This window comes from Vicugna pacos, chromosome 33 (genome assembly GCF_048564905.1).
Source record: "Vicugna pacos chromosome 33, VicPac4, whole genome shotgun sequence".
Lineage (NCBI taxonomy): Eukaryota > Metazoa > Chordata > Mammalia > Artiodactyla > Camelidae > Vicugna > Vicugna pacos.
This window is the reverse complement of record NC_133019.1, coordinates 11,719,945-11,739,276: the sequence shown is the minus strand read 5'-3', so window position 1 is coordinate 11,739,276 and position 19,332 is coordinate 11,719,945. Positions and strand designations below refer to the sequence as shown.

The 19,332-nt window shown below is 45.3% G+C and overlaps 1 protein-coding gene and 1 long non-coding RNA gene across 3 annotated transcripts in view; one reads left to right on the top strand and one right to left on the bottom strand.

Annotated features, from left to right (window-relative positions):
* Positions 1-1,125: 1,125 nt before the first annotated feature.
* Positions 1,126-19,332, bottom strand: part of JAML (junction adhesion molecule like) — a 27,284-nt gene continuing 9,077 nt past the window's right edge. For both annotated transcript variants that reach the window (XM_072954023.1, XM_072954022.1), the window contains exons 4-11: positions 17,467-17,609; positions 15,819-16,044; positions 12,537-12,649; positions 9,945-10,182; positions 6,942-7,080; positions 4,786-4,846; positions 3,268-3,354; positions 1,126-1,613 (exon numbers count right to left, since the gene is read on the bottom strand). In XM_072954023.1, coding sequence (XP_072810124.1) covers positions 1,518-1,613; positions 3,268-3,354; positions 4,786-4,846; positions 6,942-7,080; positions 9,945-10,182; positions 12,537-12,649; positions 15,819-16,044; positions 17,467-17,609 — 1,103 coding nt within the window. In that variant the 3' untranslated portion in view covers positions 1,126-1,517. The remainder of the gene's footprint in view (positions 1,614-3,267; positions 3,355-4,785; positions 4,847-6,941; positions 7,081-9,944; positions 10,183-12,536; positions 12,650-15,818; positions 16,045-17,466; positions 17,610-19,332) is intronic.
* LOC140691166 (uncharacterized) lies at positions 3,851-9,923 on the top strand. The gene is made up of 3 exons (XR_012066685.1): positions 3,851-4,120; positions 4,367-4,432; positions 9,108-9,923. It is a non-coding gene; the product is annotated as an uncharacterized lncRNA (long non-coding RNA).

Here is a 19,332-nt window from a genome sequence, read left to right as displayed (position 1 = left end):
CCATCTTCCAGCTTTCATCTCAATTATTCCCCTGCACCCAGAATGACAGATGTACAACCATCACCCATCCATCTCACTCGGTATCCTGAAGGTCATCATCCTAAGAAGACAAGATTTGAGGAAGTGGAAAAGGGCCCCTCAGCCCAAAACAGCATGTTGCCTAATAGCCCAGACATGAAACCACTTCCTCCCATGAACTCTTGGGACATGAAAGAGTTCCCCTCCCCTTTCTGTTTATCATGTCAACAAGTGCCCCCTCCTCGGTATGTCTTGGACAGGATATTACCTTCAAGCCACGTACTGTAAATTATTGACATATGCCTTATTTAGAGCTACAGGTGAGAAGGAAACATTTAATGACTCAGCCAGGGCTGAACAAGAACCAAGAAAGGCTACAGGCCTCCAAGTGGAGGCCAGAGAACAGCCGGTGAAAGAGAAAGTTACTAATGAGTGTGTCATGAGAGGGGCCTCGTTGTTTGGAGAGTGAGAGGAATCTCTCAAAAATGTAGCTCCACCTGAGATTGGATCAGAAATCAGAGACCCACAAAAGACCTCCCCTTTATCCATGTCCTGCATGGCTAAGAGGGAAGAATGGAAGGCAGAGAATGAGGAGCGCCTGGGGGCGTCAAGAAGCGGAGATCTGAGCCGAGCCCAGACTAGAACTAGGAGTTCAGAACCAAAAGATTTTTAAGACTAACCTTATTCAATCTTACAACAGTAACCAAGAAGTTTAGGAACCTCACATTTCAGACCAAGAGCTAAATCAGTGGCTGACCACTTTGACAACTCATGAGTGTCACTTTTGAAAAAGCCAAGCACAAGCTCCACCTAGGAATTCCAAACCAGGACATCTCTGGTGAGTCCCAGCAAAGATTCGCCAGCCACTCTGACCCCCAGCCAGAATCAGGAAGCGCCGGCCTAAGTTGTGGAGCTGTATTCATACCCCACTTCCAATCCGTCCACTGCCCCCTGCAAAAAAAAAAATTTCCCAGGCCCCACACCAGTCCCCAGTGTGTGAGTCTCAGTAGGGCTTCCCTCCAGCCACTTCAGCGGTTTCAGGAGTTCCCGACTATAGATTCCTCACCAAGACTCCACATGCCCCTCAGCCAGGGTAGAAAAACAGGATGATTTCCATAAACATTTATTTAGGGATAATTTGCCAAAGGAATCATTTGGGTTGGTTTTCTTCTCTGTGATTCTTCCCTGTAACCATCCACAAAGAGCACCATCTAAGCAGAGCGTCTGACCCCATGGAGCGCTTGAGGCCACCGCAGCCACTCAGCCAGGGTCCCCGGGGCCAGTGTCCCACTCCAGAGGGACCAAGTCCATGCTCCCCCTAATCAGAGCCTGTTCCTTCTGCCGGACTTCGAACCCTCCATCTTCAGCTCTTCACCCAAGCAATGAGGCAGAAGGACAACTCGGGGACAGGGGTCTGAAGTAACTCAGACAGCGATTCAGGACACGCAGGAAAGAGAGTCTCTGCCACGGCCAAGGACGAAGGGAACTCCCCTTCCTTCTCAAAAGGCTTGCTCTGATTTTGGCATTCCCCCCACAGACTTGTTGTCAAGTGGACCACTTGGGGGTGCTGACCTCAGAGAAGGCCGAACTGGGTGCTGCAGGGGAAAGAAACAGCGCATTTGTAAGAAGCGTTTCAGTCATAATAGTTACCATTCATGGAGCTCCTGCCATCTGTCTGGCCCGATCCTGAATTTCACGTGCACTGTCTCATTTGACCCTCACCACCCGGGGGGTAGATTTTATTATTCCCATAAAGGATGAGGCAACTGAGGCTCAGAGAGGCTAATCTAGCTTCTACGTCAGAGTCAGTATTTTGGACCCAGATCTGTCCACCTCCAAAGCTTGTGATCTTAACCGTCATGCTATACAGTATCAGAAAGAGGACACAGGGTGGTGTCCCCTTCATTGAAGCAAATTTAATCAAAAATCAAACGTCATTTATCACCCCTGCTCCCTAACAGGTAAGACCTCCATATCTGAGGTTTTGAACAAGTGGCATGAAGGCTAGAATTCACCCCCAGGCTGGTTTTCTTGGGCACACAGTGTTTAAAATAACTTGACCAGCCCCGAAGGCCTTTGAGTTTGTGGCTCTGGCCTCTCATCACACTCGCTTTAATGGATCTGTTTCAAAAGGACAGAGGTGCACCTAGCATTGAACATGGGGAAGCTGGCTTTGAAGACGATTCACTCATGCTTCCTCTGTGCCCCGCAGACCGTCTGCAAACAGTCTCACCCAGGTAGGTGACACACTCAGCGGTGGCCACTGTGTAGCTGGGTCAGCAGGTCTCTAAGAGGCACGATGAGGTTCTGGCAGTAACTGTAGCATCACATGGCAATAACGGGAGAAGGATGGGGTGGGGACTATATTCAACTGCAACTTCAGACCAGAGCTCATGTTTCAGTTGGGGGAGCCAGGCCAGGTCTCTGATCTCACCCTTCCCTGGCAGAACCTCTCTCTGGTGGAATCATCTGGGAGTCATGTGTCCTCGGTGCGTGTGATAGGAACAAACACAAGCCATAATCCCGTAAACAGAGGCCATCCTTCCTGAACCCAGCAGAACTCTGCTCCCTTCATGGCCCGGGCACCAATCATGGGTCTACAAATAGCATTGTGTCCCTTGCCAGCTGACTCCTTTGTCCCTATCCCTACTCACTACCCGGCAAGTGCCTCTTCTAGGGGCTGTCTTTCCCTGGAGAGCTGAGCAAAGAGAAAGTAGGAACCAGACTCTACATTATTACACGAAATTCAGCATGCAGCCTTCCTGGCAGTTAGATTACGTCAAGTGTAATAAGTCACAGAATGTTAAAAATCTAGTAAGAGCTGGAAGGGACCTTTTGAAAGGAAGGAAAACCATCCCCTGTGACACATGCTTGTACAAGGATCTGATGACACCCTCTTTACTACGTTGTGTTTAACCAGCATTGTGCTGATGACGTAGAGACACTCTGCCCCCATGAAGGCATTCCTTTCACCTCTAAAATCCATCATCTCCAGCCCTAGAGATATTTTTTTAAGAGATATTCTTAATACTTGAAATTGGGTGTGAGGGCCAGTCTGCTATGACTGTTCTACCCAGCAGAGCTTCAGCTTCTCCCACTTTTCTACTACCTAGAAAAATCTCTGCTCTCAGCAGAGTGGCCTCCCCAGGGGACCAAACAGTGCCCATCTCCCATGAGTTGGCCACCTCCCAACCAGCGCCTTCTCCGCTTCCAGATACCTGGCTCAGCCGGACCCAGAATATTTCTCACCATGGTCATGTAAGTGGCCTCTGGTTTTCCACTTGATTCTTCTTCGTCGATCACCTCTTGTGTAGTTATTGAGGAATAAATATGCTTCTGGAGAGGGGAAAACTCAGATAAGTGTTCCTACAACTCAACAAACCTTGCCAGAGAAAAGGTTATTTGGCACGATCCATGGGGCATCAACCACCAAAACCAGCAGGTTCAGGGCGAAGGTTATAGCTCAGTGGTAGAGTGCACGCACAAGGCCCTGGGTTCAATGGCAGTACCTCCATTAAAAATAAATGAAAACCTAATTACCTACCACCATCAAAAATTTTTTTTAATAAATTTTAAAAACCAGTAGGTTCAAGAAAAAAAAATAAACTAAATAAAAACCAGTAGGTTCAGAAGGTTGCTGTGAGCTAGAGAATTATCATAGATCACGATAACTCAGTCCTCAGTCTTCCTGAGAATTAAGAAAATTAACTCATCAGCAAAGAGCGCTATCTTAAGAACCAAATTCTTAGTTTCAAAAGTCAAACGTCTTTGTTCGGCTGGACATTAGGTAGCAGCAGAGAATCCTTATCTTGTCAAATTATTTGTACTTTGTGATTATTTCCTTCAACTTGGAGTTGTGGCAGGCAGGACGGCATTAATCAGCAGTGAACTGCTATCATCTCTTTCAGAGGGTGTATGTGGCAGGAACAGCCCTCACTGAACTTGAGGTCTATGAGGTCAGAGGTGCTTTGTGATTCCTGTTCCTGTCACTATTTGGGGAAGCAATGTCATCTAGCGACAAATTCTTGGACTTCTGGAGTCTCTAGCACTACATTGTGAGAAAATCCTATTCTTGGGTCACATTCAGCCCAAAGTTGGAAAAGTAAGTATTCCAAGAGGAGATTTTGAACAAGAGACAGGTAGGTAGGTAGTAGGTAGGTAGGTAGGTAGGTAGGAAGGTAGGAAGGAAGGAAGGAAGGAAGGAAGGAAGGAAGGAAGGGAGGGAGGGAGGGAGGAAGGAAGGAAGGAAGGAAGAAAAGAAGGAAGGGTTCCCCAATATTTAATCTGAACCATTAACTCCTGGACTTAACTCCAGAACGTATCGTAATTCTCCCTTATATTCTTACAGCACCTCATAGATTACGAAGCACCTGCATATCATCATGTTATCTGAACCTGACAACAGGACAAACAGGTTATCTTTATCCTCCTTTTACTGATGAGAAAGGGGGTGCTGAGGGAGGGGGCAAGGCAGGGCTTGAACTGGGTCTTTCTGATTCCAAGCCCAGTTCTCTTCCCTGGGGCCCTCCAAGGATGTGCTGGTCTGCTGGGCCGGCCCCGCCCGCCCTGCCCATTCTCTCCTCGGGGAACTCTTACTGCAGTGATGAAGGCTTCCTGAGCCCCTGCTCTGTGCCAGGCACCGAGACGTAAGGATGAGTGAGACACAGCTCACAGAAGCATGACAGTGACACCACTTTGACGCTGGAGCAGTCTCCACCTCGCCCCTACTGGGCAGGGCGGCAAAAAGGCAGAGAGTTCTTCTCTTACCTCTGGATGAGCCTTGTTTGTGTTCTCCAGGCTTCTGACCAGGGTCGTAGAAGTTACTGAGCTGCAAAGGCGTGAAAAGCATATGAAATTAATCAGCCAGCACCGTATATCCCAGGGTGCCGACATGAGACCCCACAGAGCTCTGTGAAGAGAGACCCCAAAGGAGGAATCTCTGGACAACTACAGCCAGTGCTCCCCTGCTCAACTTGAAATCTGAGGGGTGAACCTCTTTAACGGAGAGCAGAAAGGCATTCTGGAGATGGTCTGGCCTGAATGACAGCTTCAACCTCTCCATTGTCACCCTAACAACTCTGTGTCCATGACAATTATAAGTGAATTGACAGAGAGGGGCCATGGGCTTTAAGAGATTTACCATTTCTGAGGACTAGGGAGATGCATCTGCACCAGCAGGGGGCAGCAGAAGCTCAGCGAAACACCTGTTCAAAGGGCTCCTGGCCTCTTCCAGGGAGGAGGCCAAGCAGAATGAACCCCACAAACACCCCAGGCTGAGCTCTGGCCCCTTCCCTGACCTTAGTCTTTGATCTCTTGGCCACCTGCCTTCTGCAATCGCCACTGAATATACTTCCTTTTTTTCTATTTTGGCCTAAAGTAGAGGTTAAAAAAAAAAATCAGGGTTAAAGCTAGAAAAGAAACCATATTTTTTTGTCTCAAAGTGGAAATATTTTCATCGTATTTTCTGACTATGAAATTCTATACTCTCGTTGTAAAAAAAAATTCAAATAACAGACATATAGACAGTTGGAACTTGAAGTTCCACGAAACCCCCTATCCTCATGGGACCCACTTTTTTTTTAAATCCCAAATATCCCTATTAATATTTTAGAATTATTCTTCTAAACGTCTCTCAATGCAAGCATAAGTAAACTCATACAAAGTCTATTTAGTATTTTTGCCGCTGAAGTGAACATTATGTAATCTTTTTTATACAAATGAGACCATACTATATATATTGTATAATACCGCCCTTTAGACACCCTTCCTTGTCATTGCACAGGGCTGTGCAGTATTTCACTGAATGAAATACCAATTCATTGAATCATTACCTTTCTGACAGACACTGAGAATGAGTTCAATTTTTAATTATAATCAATGGCTCCAGTGAGCATGTTTATGCACACATCTCAGCACACCCATCTGATTATTTCTTTAAACTAGGAGGCAGACCTAGGAGTGCTGCTCTTCCTTTTGAGGGAACCTGAGGCCCAGAGCAGGGAAGTGAGCTGATACGGGGCTCAGGTAGTGGAATCCTCAGTTCTGTGCTGTCTGTGTGCCCAGAGCAAAACAAGTTCAAAACCAAGTCAGAGAGCTCCTGGGGAGTCAAGCATAAACCCAGCAGGCACAAGCACTTTCTACACAATCCATGTTCCCCGGGGGGAAGGAGACTCAAAGGTCAGCATTACTTCATCTTAATGGGGGTTCTTTCTCATTGACACTATTTCAACAAAAGAGTCAACTTGCCCTAGCAATATATTTCATCAATAGTTGGGTAAACTGAAGGACGTGGACCTGCCCACAGCCACTACAGCACTAGCACCCCTGCCAGAGCATCTGGGCATTACTGAGACACTGGGAGAGCTACTGCAAACTCAAGTCTTTAAAAACACATTTCAACAACAAATAATTTAGGGCCCAAGGCCATCCATTCAAAAGTAGCTTCTCATGACTACCCTTCAATAAAAAATAAGAATTTTTTTAAAAAGTAGCATCTCATAATTAAAATGTGGTCCTTTAAATAAAGCCACTGACAAACCTCAAAATCTACGCTTCTCTATGAAGTGTATACAAACTATGGATAATTCAAAAATCATTTCTCTCAGGCATTGAATGGCATCATTATGGTTCTCACTTGAGATTTATACTCTTAATTATGCTCTATGAGACCCGCATTTGTGAAAGTCTTTGTAATCTTTGTAAAACGAGGATGGGGTGGGAACGTGCAGGCCTTTCGGGAGCACAATGAGCAAAGGGGGTGGGGTCTCTATACAGATGACATCTAATGTGACAGCCACAAATGATTCCAGTTTAAAATACCCCCTTCTGTGAAAATGGAACCATCAGGATCCCATCACTTTGCTTCACTTCAGGCTAGAGGCACCTCCAGCCTCCTTGCCCAAGAGATGGGAGCAGCCCTGTACCTCTTATTCCTGTGGGTCCTCTTCACGATCAGTATCAGAACAGGCAGCAGCAGGATGGTGGCGCAGATAATCCCCACAATGGTCACCAGCTGATTACCACCCAGAATCTCAGGTATGAGGGCTGCTGGAGTCACCAATGCTTGGGAAAGGAGGAAAGCAATGAGAGGGCCTCAATATCCCAGAAAAGTGCCAAGAGCCTCACCAGTTCTATACCAAGTAGCAACAGCCAGGTCAGGAAGTGGGGGGAGCAGGCCAGACTCCACTTCATGTTGAAACACTGGGACTCCGGTTGTCCCCATTAGATTGAAAACAAAAGTCCACCGACCCTCTTGCTTATCCCTAAAATGTAGATGAAGTGGGTGGGAGAAGAGAGTATCACCTCACCTACAGGAGAGTTTCCTTTCTTATTAACAATTCTATCTGAAAACATGGTTTACCAAATGGCATAGAAATAAGAGACATTTTAGAGGCTGTTGACCTTTCTATGGGAAAGTGACTATTTTCAAAAGGATCTGCATTACAACACTCAGCCCCATAGTTGTGACTCCTAGGAGGGCACTTCCACCCATATGGCAGCCTGCGCTCACTTCCTCAGTTCACTCTAAACACATGCGTCAAACACCTGCTGGGTGCCAGATGTCACTAGGCACAGACGATACAAAGACAAGTAACGCATCGTCCCTGCCTTCCAGGAGAGGGACAAACATGTAAAGAGAAAACCACAGACAGCAGGTACTATGGCAGCTGTCCGTATGGGGAACAGGGGGGCGCAGAGGAAAGGGTACCCAGTTCTACAGGGAGCAGAACCTGAGAATCTGTCAGCAAAAGTTTTAAAGTTTAAGCTGAATCTTAAAGGAAACATCAAGTTTTGTTTTGTTTTGTTTTCTGGCATACAGTTTGGGGAAGGATGGAGGGGACACTGCGCATAAGGTCTGCTGGCCTGACAGGCTGGTGATTTCAGAAACCAGCAAGAGTTCCATGGGTCTGGCTCAAAGGTTGTGTCCGTGGGTGTGGTGGGGAATGAGGCTGGACAGAACAGGATCGGAGTCATAAAGAATCTGGATTATCCCTATGAGATTCCAGAGGCAATGAAGACAACATTGCAAGATTACAAGCAATGGGATAGAACGTTCAGATCTGAGATTCAGAAAGGGGGCCCTGAGGGCTGCATGAAGAATGAGCGGTAGAGGCTGAGGCTGAAAGCAGAGGCTGGTTAGAGGCCTGCAGTCCAAGGCAGAGATGACGACAGCCAGAAGGTGGGGTGGCGGCCTGGGAAGAAGGCAGATCCAAAGTCAACAGAAGAGATGACAGGACATGTTGACCTGCTAGACGCGGGGTCACAGGGAAGGGAAGAATCAAGTCCAACTCCCAGGCATCTAGTTACATAACTGTGTAGACAGCGGTGGCATTCACTGAGGTTGAAGAGGCGGGCTGGGGAGAGGTGAGCAGGGGTAGGCTGGCGTATGTATTTGAAGTACTTGCAGAATATTTGGGTGGAGTTCATATACATAGAGATAGATAAGTCGTGTCTAACATAAAACATATTGAATATACAGAGAATTTAGTGTTCAGTGCTACTGAGGTAGAGAAGGCTGAGGCTGGGCAAGCAGAGCACCACTGGTGATCCGCGCTAGAGATGGAAGCAGAAGCCTGAATCCAGCGCACCAGGAGTTAATGGGAGGCCAGACACGAGACGCGTGTACAGCCCTTTAGTAAGCTATCTGGCTGCGTCAAGAAAGAAATATATAGTTGATTGTGGTGTGAAGGTTGCACAACCTGGGATATACTAAAAACCATTGAGTTGTACACTTTAAATGGGTGACTCGTACGGTATGTGAGTTGTATCTCAATAAAGCGGTTTTAGGAAAAAGAAAGATACAGGATGAGAGCTAAGGCAGACAAGGACACAGGTGAGAGGAAGAGATGAGTGTATTTATATGCTGAATGGTAGAAGCCCATGGAAAGTAAAGAGCTGTGTTGTGAGGTTTCTGAGAAGGAGGTGCATGTGTCACCTGAGCACAGGGGCTCACATAAGCCCTGGGCGGAAGGAAGCTCAGGACGGAGGGGCAGAGATGAGCATAGGGGCAAAGGTAGTTATGTCTGTGGGAGGGGAAGGTTTGGAAATTGAATGAGCTCCCACTAATGGCTTGTATTTTCTCTGTGAAGTGGAGAGAAGACTTCTGAGAGTGAAGAAAGCCATCTGTTCTGCCTTCTTCTCCAGCTGGGATCCTTTGCAGTTAACAAGAAGGTGCCTCCATAGACTTAAGTCACTGGCCAGAGGTACTGAGGTGTGTTCCATCTCACCCTCATCTGACCACAGCCAACCACTGGGGCCCTTGCAAAAGGCAAAGTCCACAGGCCACATCCTGACTGCTAACTGGGTTATGGTTTAACTTTACCCCCTCACTTATCAACCTTCCTCAGTCAATATGATTGAGTTTGTATCCTCCTAAATATCACTGACCTTAATGCACAGTGTTTGCTAGAATACAGAACTTTTGATCAGGAAACCCCTCTATTTTTGGTTCTGGCCCCTTCCTGTTTCCTCTCTGTTTTTTCCTGTCTCTCGCCAGCTCAGAATCATCTTCCCTTCCACTACAGAGCACAGAGCATCTTCCTTGAAGCCAAGTAAAAAGACCCCAATCCATCTCCGAGCTCCTGTATCTTTAAATTGGTATTATACAGATGATGAGTGAGGTCTGGCAGAGGGCTGGGGTTCACCAAGTATTGGCTCTTTCTGCCTTGACCTACCAACAGGAAGAACTAGGATGAAGCAAGCAAGGTGCCTAGGGCACCAAATTTAAGGAGGTATCACTCTCAAGGTCATGCAAGCATAGCGTTCAAGTGCTTGATAAGTACTAACCTTGGGCTTCTCAGGGTCACCTGAGAGTAATGCCACCTTAAATTTTGCACTCTAGAAGCCTTTCCAGCCTCACACCCTAGTCCTGGCCATGCCCACCAGCTACGAGGCCCCTCCTCCCTCCCTGGCCAAATGTGAGTTACTTCGGGGCTCTTTCAGGATCACGTGCAGCACAATGGTTTTCCTGAATGTCAGGTTCCCCAGGTGGATACTGCAGGTGTAGTTTCCTCCGTCAGACTCCTTCACTCCTTGGAGCCTAATGGAGCCATCGTTGTGGGAAATATCCCCCACCAGGTTTACGCGGTTCTGGAATCGGCCCCAGTTCTGGGGGTACCCCTTGGATGCGTTGAGTTTGGGGTAATAGCGCAACACGATCTCCTCCTAGAAGGGAAAGGGAAAACGTATGACATGGAAGGACTAGGGTAGAGGGGCACGGGGAAGGCTGAGAGGGGAGCTCTCAGCACCTACAAGGCCCTGGGTATGGAAGCAGTAAAGGTATTATCAGAAATTTCTAGAGAACACAAAGGCACATACATGTATCTGTAAGCACATAGTTGTGAAGGATGCCACCGAACCATAACAACTCTTCCATCTCGAGAGGAGGGATGAGGACAGTGGGAATAAGGGACTTTCAGTTTTTTGCACTTTTCCAGTAAAAAGAAAGTAGAAATACACCTTTACTTTTTATGGCATTTCCAGTTGGATTTCCAATAGGCACCCAAAACATGTCTAAAAGTGAATTCCAAGTTCTCCCCCCAAACCAGTTCCTTCTTATCCATCCCATTTTGGTAAATGGCAACGTCTTCTTCCACACACTCAGGTTAAAAGTCTTGGAGTCATTCTTAATTCCTCTATTTTTTGAACTCACACCTAATCCCTTAACAAGTCCTATCACCTTTACTTTCAAAATACATCCCAAATCTAGGCACTTCTAGCCTCCGCACCTGCTTACTCCCCACTACAGTCTATTCTCAGCAGATGAACCTTTTGAAATATAAGTTAAATCATGTCATTCCTCTGCCCAAAACCTTCAACTAGCCCCTCATTTCTACTAAAAGTACAAAGCCTTCCATGATCTGCCCCACCCCCTTTTCCTCTCTGATTTCATCTTCTACTTGCCTTTTCTTCACCTACTTGAGTCACTTCACCCCAGCCACCCCAGCCTCCTTGCTGCTCCTTGAGTACTGGCCTCGGGGCCTTTGCACATGCTGCTTCCTATGCCTGGAACGTTCTTCCCCCAGACATACACGTTTTTGCCTCCTTCACTTCCTTCAGAACCCTGCCCAAATGTCACCTTTTTAGTGAGGCCTTCCTGACCACCTCTATAAAATAACAACCACAGAACCCTGCTTTCTGGTTCTCCATAATTCTTACAGCTACCTGAAATATTATGTATTTACTTCTTCACTATTTTACTATGTATCTCCCTCCATCTTGATTGTAAGTCCCCATCAGTGCAGGGATTTTGAGGATTCACTGCATAGCAGATGTTTTAAAAGTGCTTGTTAAATAAATAAGTGTTAGGATTTTTTATAAAGGTATATAAATTTTTTTAATTTTGTTTTTTATTGAAGTGTAGTTGATTTACAATTTCAGGTGTACAATAAAGTGATTCAGTTATACATATACATACTTTTTTTTCCATTATATGTTATTATAAGAAATTGAATATAGTTCCCTGTGCTATATAAATATTTTTTTAAAAAAGCTTTTAAGAAAAGGAAATGAGTATACAGACACAAATACAAATGAAAAGATCTGGCCCCTGATCTCTTGTCTCTAGTGATTCAAATTCGCAACTCAGAATGTCAACTCTTACCCTATTATCTGTGGTGACTCACTTGGTCAATGACGTCTACATTCATGACAAGCTCCAAAGGTGAACCTGGAACTACATGCAATTCCCCATACTCCACCATGATGCCACCCTCTCTGACCCACTCAGACAGAGCATAGGATTCAAGTGAGTACAGATGACTTTTTGTAGGGATGATCTGGAATGTCCTAATTTATAACAGTTAAATCTTTTCTAAACTTCGAATCTTAACTTTTATTAACAATAACTTAGCTGGGATGTCTCTCACAACACACCTTGACCCATCAGGACATCATCATGCCATAGCTGACATCTGCTGGTCTAATGAACTAACTTGATGTTTACTGCTTCAGAGTTCCCGTGAAATACTCCTCACCCTGGCCCCCAAGACCTCCTAATCCCAACATGTGAAGTATCCATGAAGATAAAGAAAATTCCTTCCATCACATAAATGGGGCAACAGGGCAGAGAAGAAAACTCACAAAAATAACCCGAATAAGAAAAAGAATGCAATCGTTTCTTATGCCCAGCCCACAGCTTTCCTAACTAGGCCACAAAAACCACCCCCCTTATTCTCTGTGGACTCTACAAAGAGAAGGGAGCAGAGGAGTTAAACTAAAATGCAGTGGCCACGTCATGTTCAAATGCTTTATGTGGACAGTCTCCTATAAGCATCTTGACAGCCCAAAAAGTTGAGTGGCAGGAACATCTACTTTTCTTCCTTGTCTTCATTAGTCATTTTTCCCAACAAGGAAGCTGAAATTGCCTGGCTGAGTGGCTGAGGTAAGAGGTCCAGTTATGACAAGCCCTGAAGCTCAGCCCTTGCATAGGCACCACCACCTGGCCCCTGGGGCCTGGACTCTTCGTCTCCCCACACGGTCTTTATACTACTTCTACACAGTGATGGTTCTCCCCTTACCTTGGCGCGCTCTCCTGACGAGAACATCCAGTCTACCCTGGTCACGTGCTTCTCTTCCGTGCTCTGGAAAACACATCCCATCTGAGTCGAATCACCCACATGAACCATGAGCTCTGGGGATAAAATGGTAAATCAAGTCAAACTCAAGGTATAATCTACAGAAGCCAAAGAACTTCTAGAAGAGATCATGTTAGCCAAAGATCCCTAGGCAGTAAAATCAATGTCACCACCAAATCCTGCACATGTTCCCTCCACAGACAACCCAGATGACTCTGCGATTCTCAAAATACTCAGAGGCCTCTCACTCCAACTGACACGACACTCCAAGGATGAGAGAAAACTCCAGCTACTGACATACTATCAGGTCTGAGGGGTCCCACTGTCTTCATACTCCAGTACACACTTTCTGGCTCCCTTTAATTCCTTTCTCCGTCTCCTTTTCAGGAACTTCCCCCACAAGCCCCACCTCCACCTCAAGCTTGTAATAAAGAAAGTACGGAAAACCTTGAAGCCCCCCACTGTCTGTTCACCAACTTAGGTAACATAAACAGGAAGTGGAAAGTTATATAACTCTCATTCTTGTAAAAAGAAACCTACTGGCTCTCCTAGCTGAAAAACTGAATCATGGGTGACTCTCTCCAATTTCTTTTATTCTTTTACAAGTTGTCTTAGGACTTGCTTAGGACAATTCTGGCTACAGTACAGGTCACAGGACTGCTTGCTAATTGGGCCAACAGACAGCTTTCCTCCTGACTTTTCTTTCTGCTTTAATCCCTGCCCCCACTTCCCGACCTGCTCTCCCTTCCCCTGCTCTTGGCTTTCCAACTCAGAGCCTCTTCCCCCTATTTGTCTGCATAAGCAGTTTACCCCATCCTATGTGTACTGCTGAAGTCATTTCAAGAGGTCCCTGAAAAAGAAAACAATTAGGAATACGCTTCTGATTTTTCAATAGTGCTCCATACAAATCAACCACAAAGTCAATTAAGAAATGAAAGGCAGGATGGTATTTAAGGGAGACACAAGCTTAGGTCTTAACTGGACAGAGTTCCTTTAAAAGAGCATTAAGCAAAGCTCATAAAGGAACACAGTAGCTCAGCTAAGCTTTTATCCCAATTGTTTCCCTGGAAGAACATTAACTTCCTGCCCGGCAGAAAATATGCACAATGAAAAGAAAGCAAAAGAAAACATTATAAGCTCAAAACTCGATGGAGGGAACTAGTTTGGAAATAACAAAAATTTACTCCAAAGAATAACAATAGGGAAGGAAACTCCCTCTAAATCTATGAGCATATTAAGAACTGAACCCTGTTTTTTTAAACGCAGTTGTAAGAACTGAACGTGCTGAGTCCTTTCAACACAACAGACAAGTGCCAGACACCTTGTACGCAGGCTATCACCTAGTCATCACAGTATTTTGAGATGTGAACTATTACTGTCCCACTTCACAGAGGAAGACAGTGAAAGAGCCCAGAGCTTCGTGGCTAGTAAAAGGCAGAGCCTGCACTCAAACCCAGGCCTGCGCTTTCCCACTCACCATTACTATCACCACCTCACATAAGTGGAAGGAGGGCTGATTCTAGCAGAGAAGTGCAGGAAGTTAATATTATTTTTATTTGAAAGAATATTGTCTATAGTGTTTAAAATAAGAACTATGAATAAAGGAATTGAAGCAGTAGAAACATAGAAAACTTACAAACTGAAGAGTCAACTTTGTGGAGGAAATGATAGATGAGTTGTTACATGGGAAGAGAAGGCCACCGGGCAAATGGTTAGGTGTTAGATCTATTCCCACTCCGGCTGGAAGGTAAAAATCAATACAAGTTGCTCTTCTGGCTACTGGGGAATATCTGACCACCCCTAAAATTGTTTTAGCCTGCTTCCATGGACTCAACTCTTGAAACTGCCTCCTTTGAATTCGTTGCGCCTGAGACTTTTCTGAGCAGAAAAAGGCACCCGTTTTGTAGGCCATGCTTCTATGGACAAGCGTTTGGACAGAGCATCAGAGGACAAAGCCGGAGGGGGTAACCCAAAAATTATCCCGGGGAACACAAGCAACTGGTTTGTTTCCTTTTCCTGGAGAGCCATAGCTTTGGAATCAAAAGAAAAATGCAGTGGGAAAAAAGTAGGAAAAATTAAGAGAGAGGCCAGAGGCCACCTTCTACAATTCCTTCTGCAGCTCCATTTTTCAGAAATCAGATTCAAGTGAGGGACGCTAATTTAAGAATTTCACTCATTCGACAAGTGTTTACTGATTGCTTATTCTGTGTGAGGCACTGTGCCTACGGCTGGTCATGGGACAAAGAACACAGACCCAGGTGAACAGGGGGCACAAACTGAACAGCTGTGATGAGTGTCGCCCAAGAGGAGGACAAGGTGCTCCAAAGGAATTCACTGAAAAGAACGGACCTAAACGAGCTGGCAGAGAGAAGGGGATCCAGATTCTAGCTCCCAAGCTAGACAGCAAGCTCTCCTGAGGTCACAGAATGTTCCTTCTGTCTCACACTTCTAAAGAATGTATCTAATTCTGTGCTTTTCAAACGTTTTAAAGCAGCATAATTCTTTCTTCAAACAAAATCCCACCCGGCAGCCCAATGAATAAAAGAGGAAAAAGGAAAAGGACTTTGATTGTAGTGGAGGTGGAAGCCTGAGTCCTACCTGACTGGGTCCTCTATCAACCCCCTGCCCTGTCCTCACCCTTGGTGTGGCCTACCAGGTTCCTTGGACCTGAAGGGTTCTTCAGGACACAGTTTGTAAAACCAACAATCTACTGACGCCATTTATAAGTGGTGGTGAAAAGGAGGTCCTAGGAAGTTAGAGAGATCTGCTCGTTTCTTTTGTGTCCCCCAGAACACCTAACGTAGGTACCTACAAAATATGGACACAGCATCCATGTGGAAAACTGATGGGAAGCATCAGAGTATAATAAAAAGAACACAGATTTGTTGACAGAGGTGCCCGGGTTCAGGTACTAGATATGCCATTTAATAAGTAGGTGTCCTTAGGCAAGTCACTTAACCTCTCTAAGCCTCAGTTGCCTCATCTGTAAAATGAAAAGAAGAATACAATACTTCTTTCATGGCATTTTCATGAGGATGATATATGTTTAGAGTAATAATAAAATAGCAATTATTTTTATTTAAAGAGCATCATTTATTGAGGACTTACTCCGTGGTAAGTACCTAGCCCAATGGCTGGCATTTGCTCAACAAAATCAGTTCCTTTCCCTCTCTGCACATCCAATCTCCTGCCCCTTCGCCCTTCTCTGAGTAAGCATTCATGTACCTGTGGGCTCCTCTGGGAGTACATGCAGCACCACTGCTTTCTTGAACACCAGGCTCTCCATTTCGAAGCGGATTTCACAGGTGTAGGTTCCCTGGTCAGCCTCTTCCACATTTTGGAGCAGGAGAGAACCATCATGGTGTGAGATGTCCCCTACCAAGCGCGCACGATTCTGGAAGCGCCCCACAGGCACGCTGATGTTGGCATAATAGAACAGCACGAAATTGTCCTGGAGGGCAACACAATGTCAGAGAAAATCCACAGTCAGTGGCACCAGACCTTGGAGTCTGGATTCAAAAGGCCCTGTTCTGTGGAGGCAGCATAGCCTTCTTTATCACTGTAATCACAAAGTACCTGGTACCCAGGTAATTAATAATAATAATAATAATAATAATAATAATAATAATAATAATAATAATAATAAAATAATAAGCCAGACAATACTGTAACTTGCACAAGACTCTGTGGCTCCTTTTACACAAAGACAAATGGAGAAATAGAGTTGACACACTTTCATTTCTTACAGTTTAAGATGAAATGTAACACCCACCCTGAAGATCAGTCTGGGGATTCAAACTCACAGTTTCTGAAAAGCATCTCCCATCTTCACCCTGTTTTCTGCCCTGGGCCCCAGATTAGAGGGCATTCAAAGATATGATGCAATCTGACAGACTGGTTGTTGTGAGAATCCTCAACATGTTGGCTGTCACTCCTCTCCCTTCTGCCCTCCTCCAGGCAGCGTATTATAAGGCATAAGGAGTCACCAATGGGGAATGGTTTACAGACTTGCAGGGGGGAGCCCTGGGGAATTCTTATTTTTACTTAGACCATGGATATAGCCCCCTTATGACAATAAATAGTAATAAGAATTTGAGTGACAGTAGCATTATGGGGATAACACGCTCTGAGCTACAAAAGCAGTATTTCATTTGCAAACGTTGGAATTTTATTGTTAGTGATACATTGCTTAGGACATATTTCACAAATGACCCTGACATACAAGTATCTCCACAAAACCTCTGATGAGGCTTAACACGCTGTTTCCTACTGCAAAGAGCTCCCATGAAAGGGCTTCACTCAGCCATGCTCAATCTGCTAATCCCAACGCTTTAAGCAACCATGAAGGAGAAAGAGATGATTCCCCAGCACAGAAATGGGTCAGTGGAATGCTGAAACAATCTGCCCCCCACCATCCCCCGTGCCAAAAAAAAAAAAAAAAAAAAAGATTACTGCGGCATCACTCCTGGGCCTGGGCTATAACTCTGTTGTCTAGACCACTCTTCTTACCCCTCCCACCTACCTATGCCACTCACAAATGGGAGAAATAGAGAAAATAAACTAAAATAACTTTATGTATATGTCTCCCATTAACTTCTCAATGACCTGAAAAGTAAGCATTACCATTATCATAGTTACCTTCATCTTCACAGATGGGGAAGCTGAAGCTCAGAGAGGCTGAGTAACTTGCCCAGCTGATTACACAGCCAAGGGGCCAGACTAGAAGGGGGTTCAGTTCTGACAAGCTCCAGAGCCCAGGCTCTTGCAAGCACCACCTCATGGTGCCAGACGACCTGATTCTCCCTCTCCCTACACTGTTCTGACACCATCAGCCAGGGGCTTCTAAGACACAGCAGTGCTTCCTCCTTGTTACCTTGACATGCTCTCCTGATGAGAACATCCAGTCTACCTTGGTCACATGTTTTTCTTCCGTGCTCTGGAAAACACATCCCATCAGGGCTGAATCACCCACAGAGACTGTTAACTCAATCGAGTCATCCAGGCCTAAGGAGTAATCTACAGAAGTCAAAAAACAGGAGACATCATTCAGACAAACACGCTCAACAACAAAAATTAGTATTAATCACCAAGTGCTATGCAACTTCCCTCCCCAGGTGACCCAACATGGACAAAGGCCCCTCATTCAAACCAGCATGACATTCCCAAGGGTAAGAGGAATACACTGTAGTTACCCCCACGTGGCTCAAGTCAGAGGGGTTCTACAATCTTCACACTGTATAAATGCTAACTGATTCCATGCTCCTAGCTAGTCCCTCCTTCCTCTTTTCTAGAATTCCTCCTCACAAACTTCTTTGTAAAGAAAGAAGAAAAACCCTGACCTCTCCTTTCAGGTCATGGATTTAGACATCGATCAACAGGATGGGGTGTCTCTTGCTCCTAGTTTCCCACCAGCTCCCTATCTGAAAAGCCAGTTCACAGGTATTTTTGCTTCATTCTGCTCTTCTCTGTCTTTAGTTCCTTTACAAAAGCTTATCTCTGAATTTGCAGGCTGATCCTGGCTGTAGTGCAGGTCCTTGTAATTAGGCCAATACAGAGCACAGCTCTTCCCTTGAATTCCTTTGTGTTTGGCCTTCTCCCCACCTCTCCCTGCTTCCAGCTCTGCCCTCAGCCCTGGCTTTTCAGCCTCTAGGTGTTAGCCCAGTGGGGTGCTGCTCCACCATCTGTATGTTGTTCAAGTAATTTCTCTTTGCACCTAAAGAGAAAACCACTACATGGCTGTTTCTATTTTCACAAGATATGCTCTATGCAAAAAGACCACAACATCAAGAAAGACGTGTTTAGATGCTGGCCAGTTCGTATCAAAGAAGAGCCAATGAACGCATATGGGAATAAACAGAAAATATGCTGGCCTCTTCATCCAAGCTGTTGACCTGAGAGAAGAGCGGTAACTTCCTGGCCAACAGCAGGCGCACACGGTGGGGAGGATGGAAAAGAAAACGTGAACTCTACACCCTTTGGGGGGAATTATTTTGAAAGAAATCAAAAGCACCTTCAAAAACAATTTGGAATTTTCCCGTAAGGAAGAACTGAGCAACTTTATGTGCGGTTAGAGGTCTAAGAAGCTAGTTTAATATGAAGGGTACTGGATGGAGAATTAAATGAATGTTTGCTAGAAACCAAGAGCAACAACCAAAGCAAAGAGAATCTCATACCTGATGGGGAACCTTTATAGAGAAATGGTTGAAGAAAAGGAGGCTTTCTACAGAGGAGGAAAACCTCTCCACCAAGAAAATCAAAATCCCCAATGTTACCAAGCCACTCCACAAAGGGTTGATCAGCTCTCTAAATAGAACGGCCAAACCTGCAGGCTGCTTCACACACCTCTGAGGAAATGTCTAAATAGCCTCTGAGATCATTATAGCCCTGATTCCATGAAAAAAAATTTCTTTAATACACACCATTTTCTTGTGTGCGTGTGTCTGTCTGCCTGCATGTCTGAGCACATGCAATGCTGCCTGGAATTTGAACAGAGACAATTCTTTCGTTCACTTTCCCAAGTCAGTGTTTAGGTCACTATGCAGAGTTTAAAAAACGAATAATAAAGAGAAAAATAAAAGGCTATGAGAGCAAAGCACCTCATTCATTTATCCTTCCCACTGAGCTATATCCACGGGATAGAAAGACAAGGGGGCAAAAAGGAGGGAAAAGTTAGCAAGAAATGGGATGCGCAGGAAGCAGCAGCCCTGAGCCCTTCAGTCCGCGGGAACAGGAGACTCCA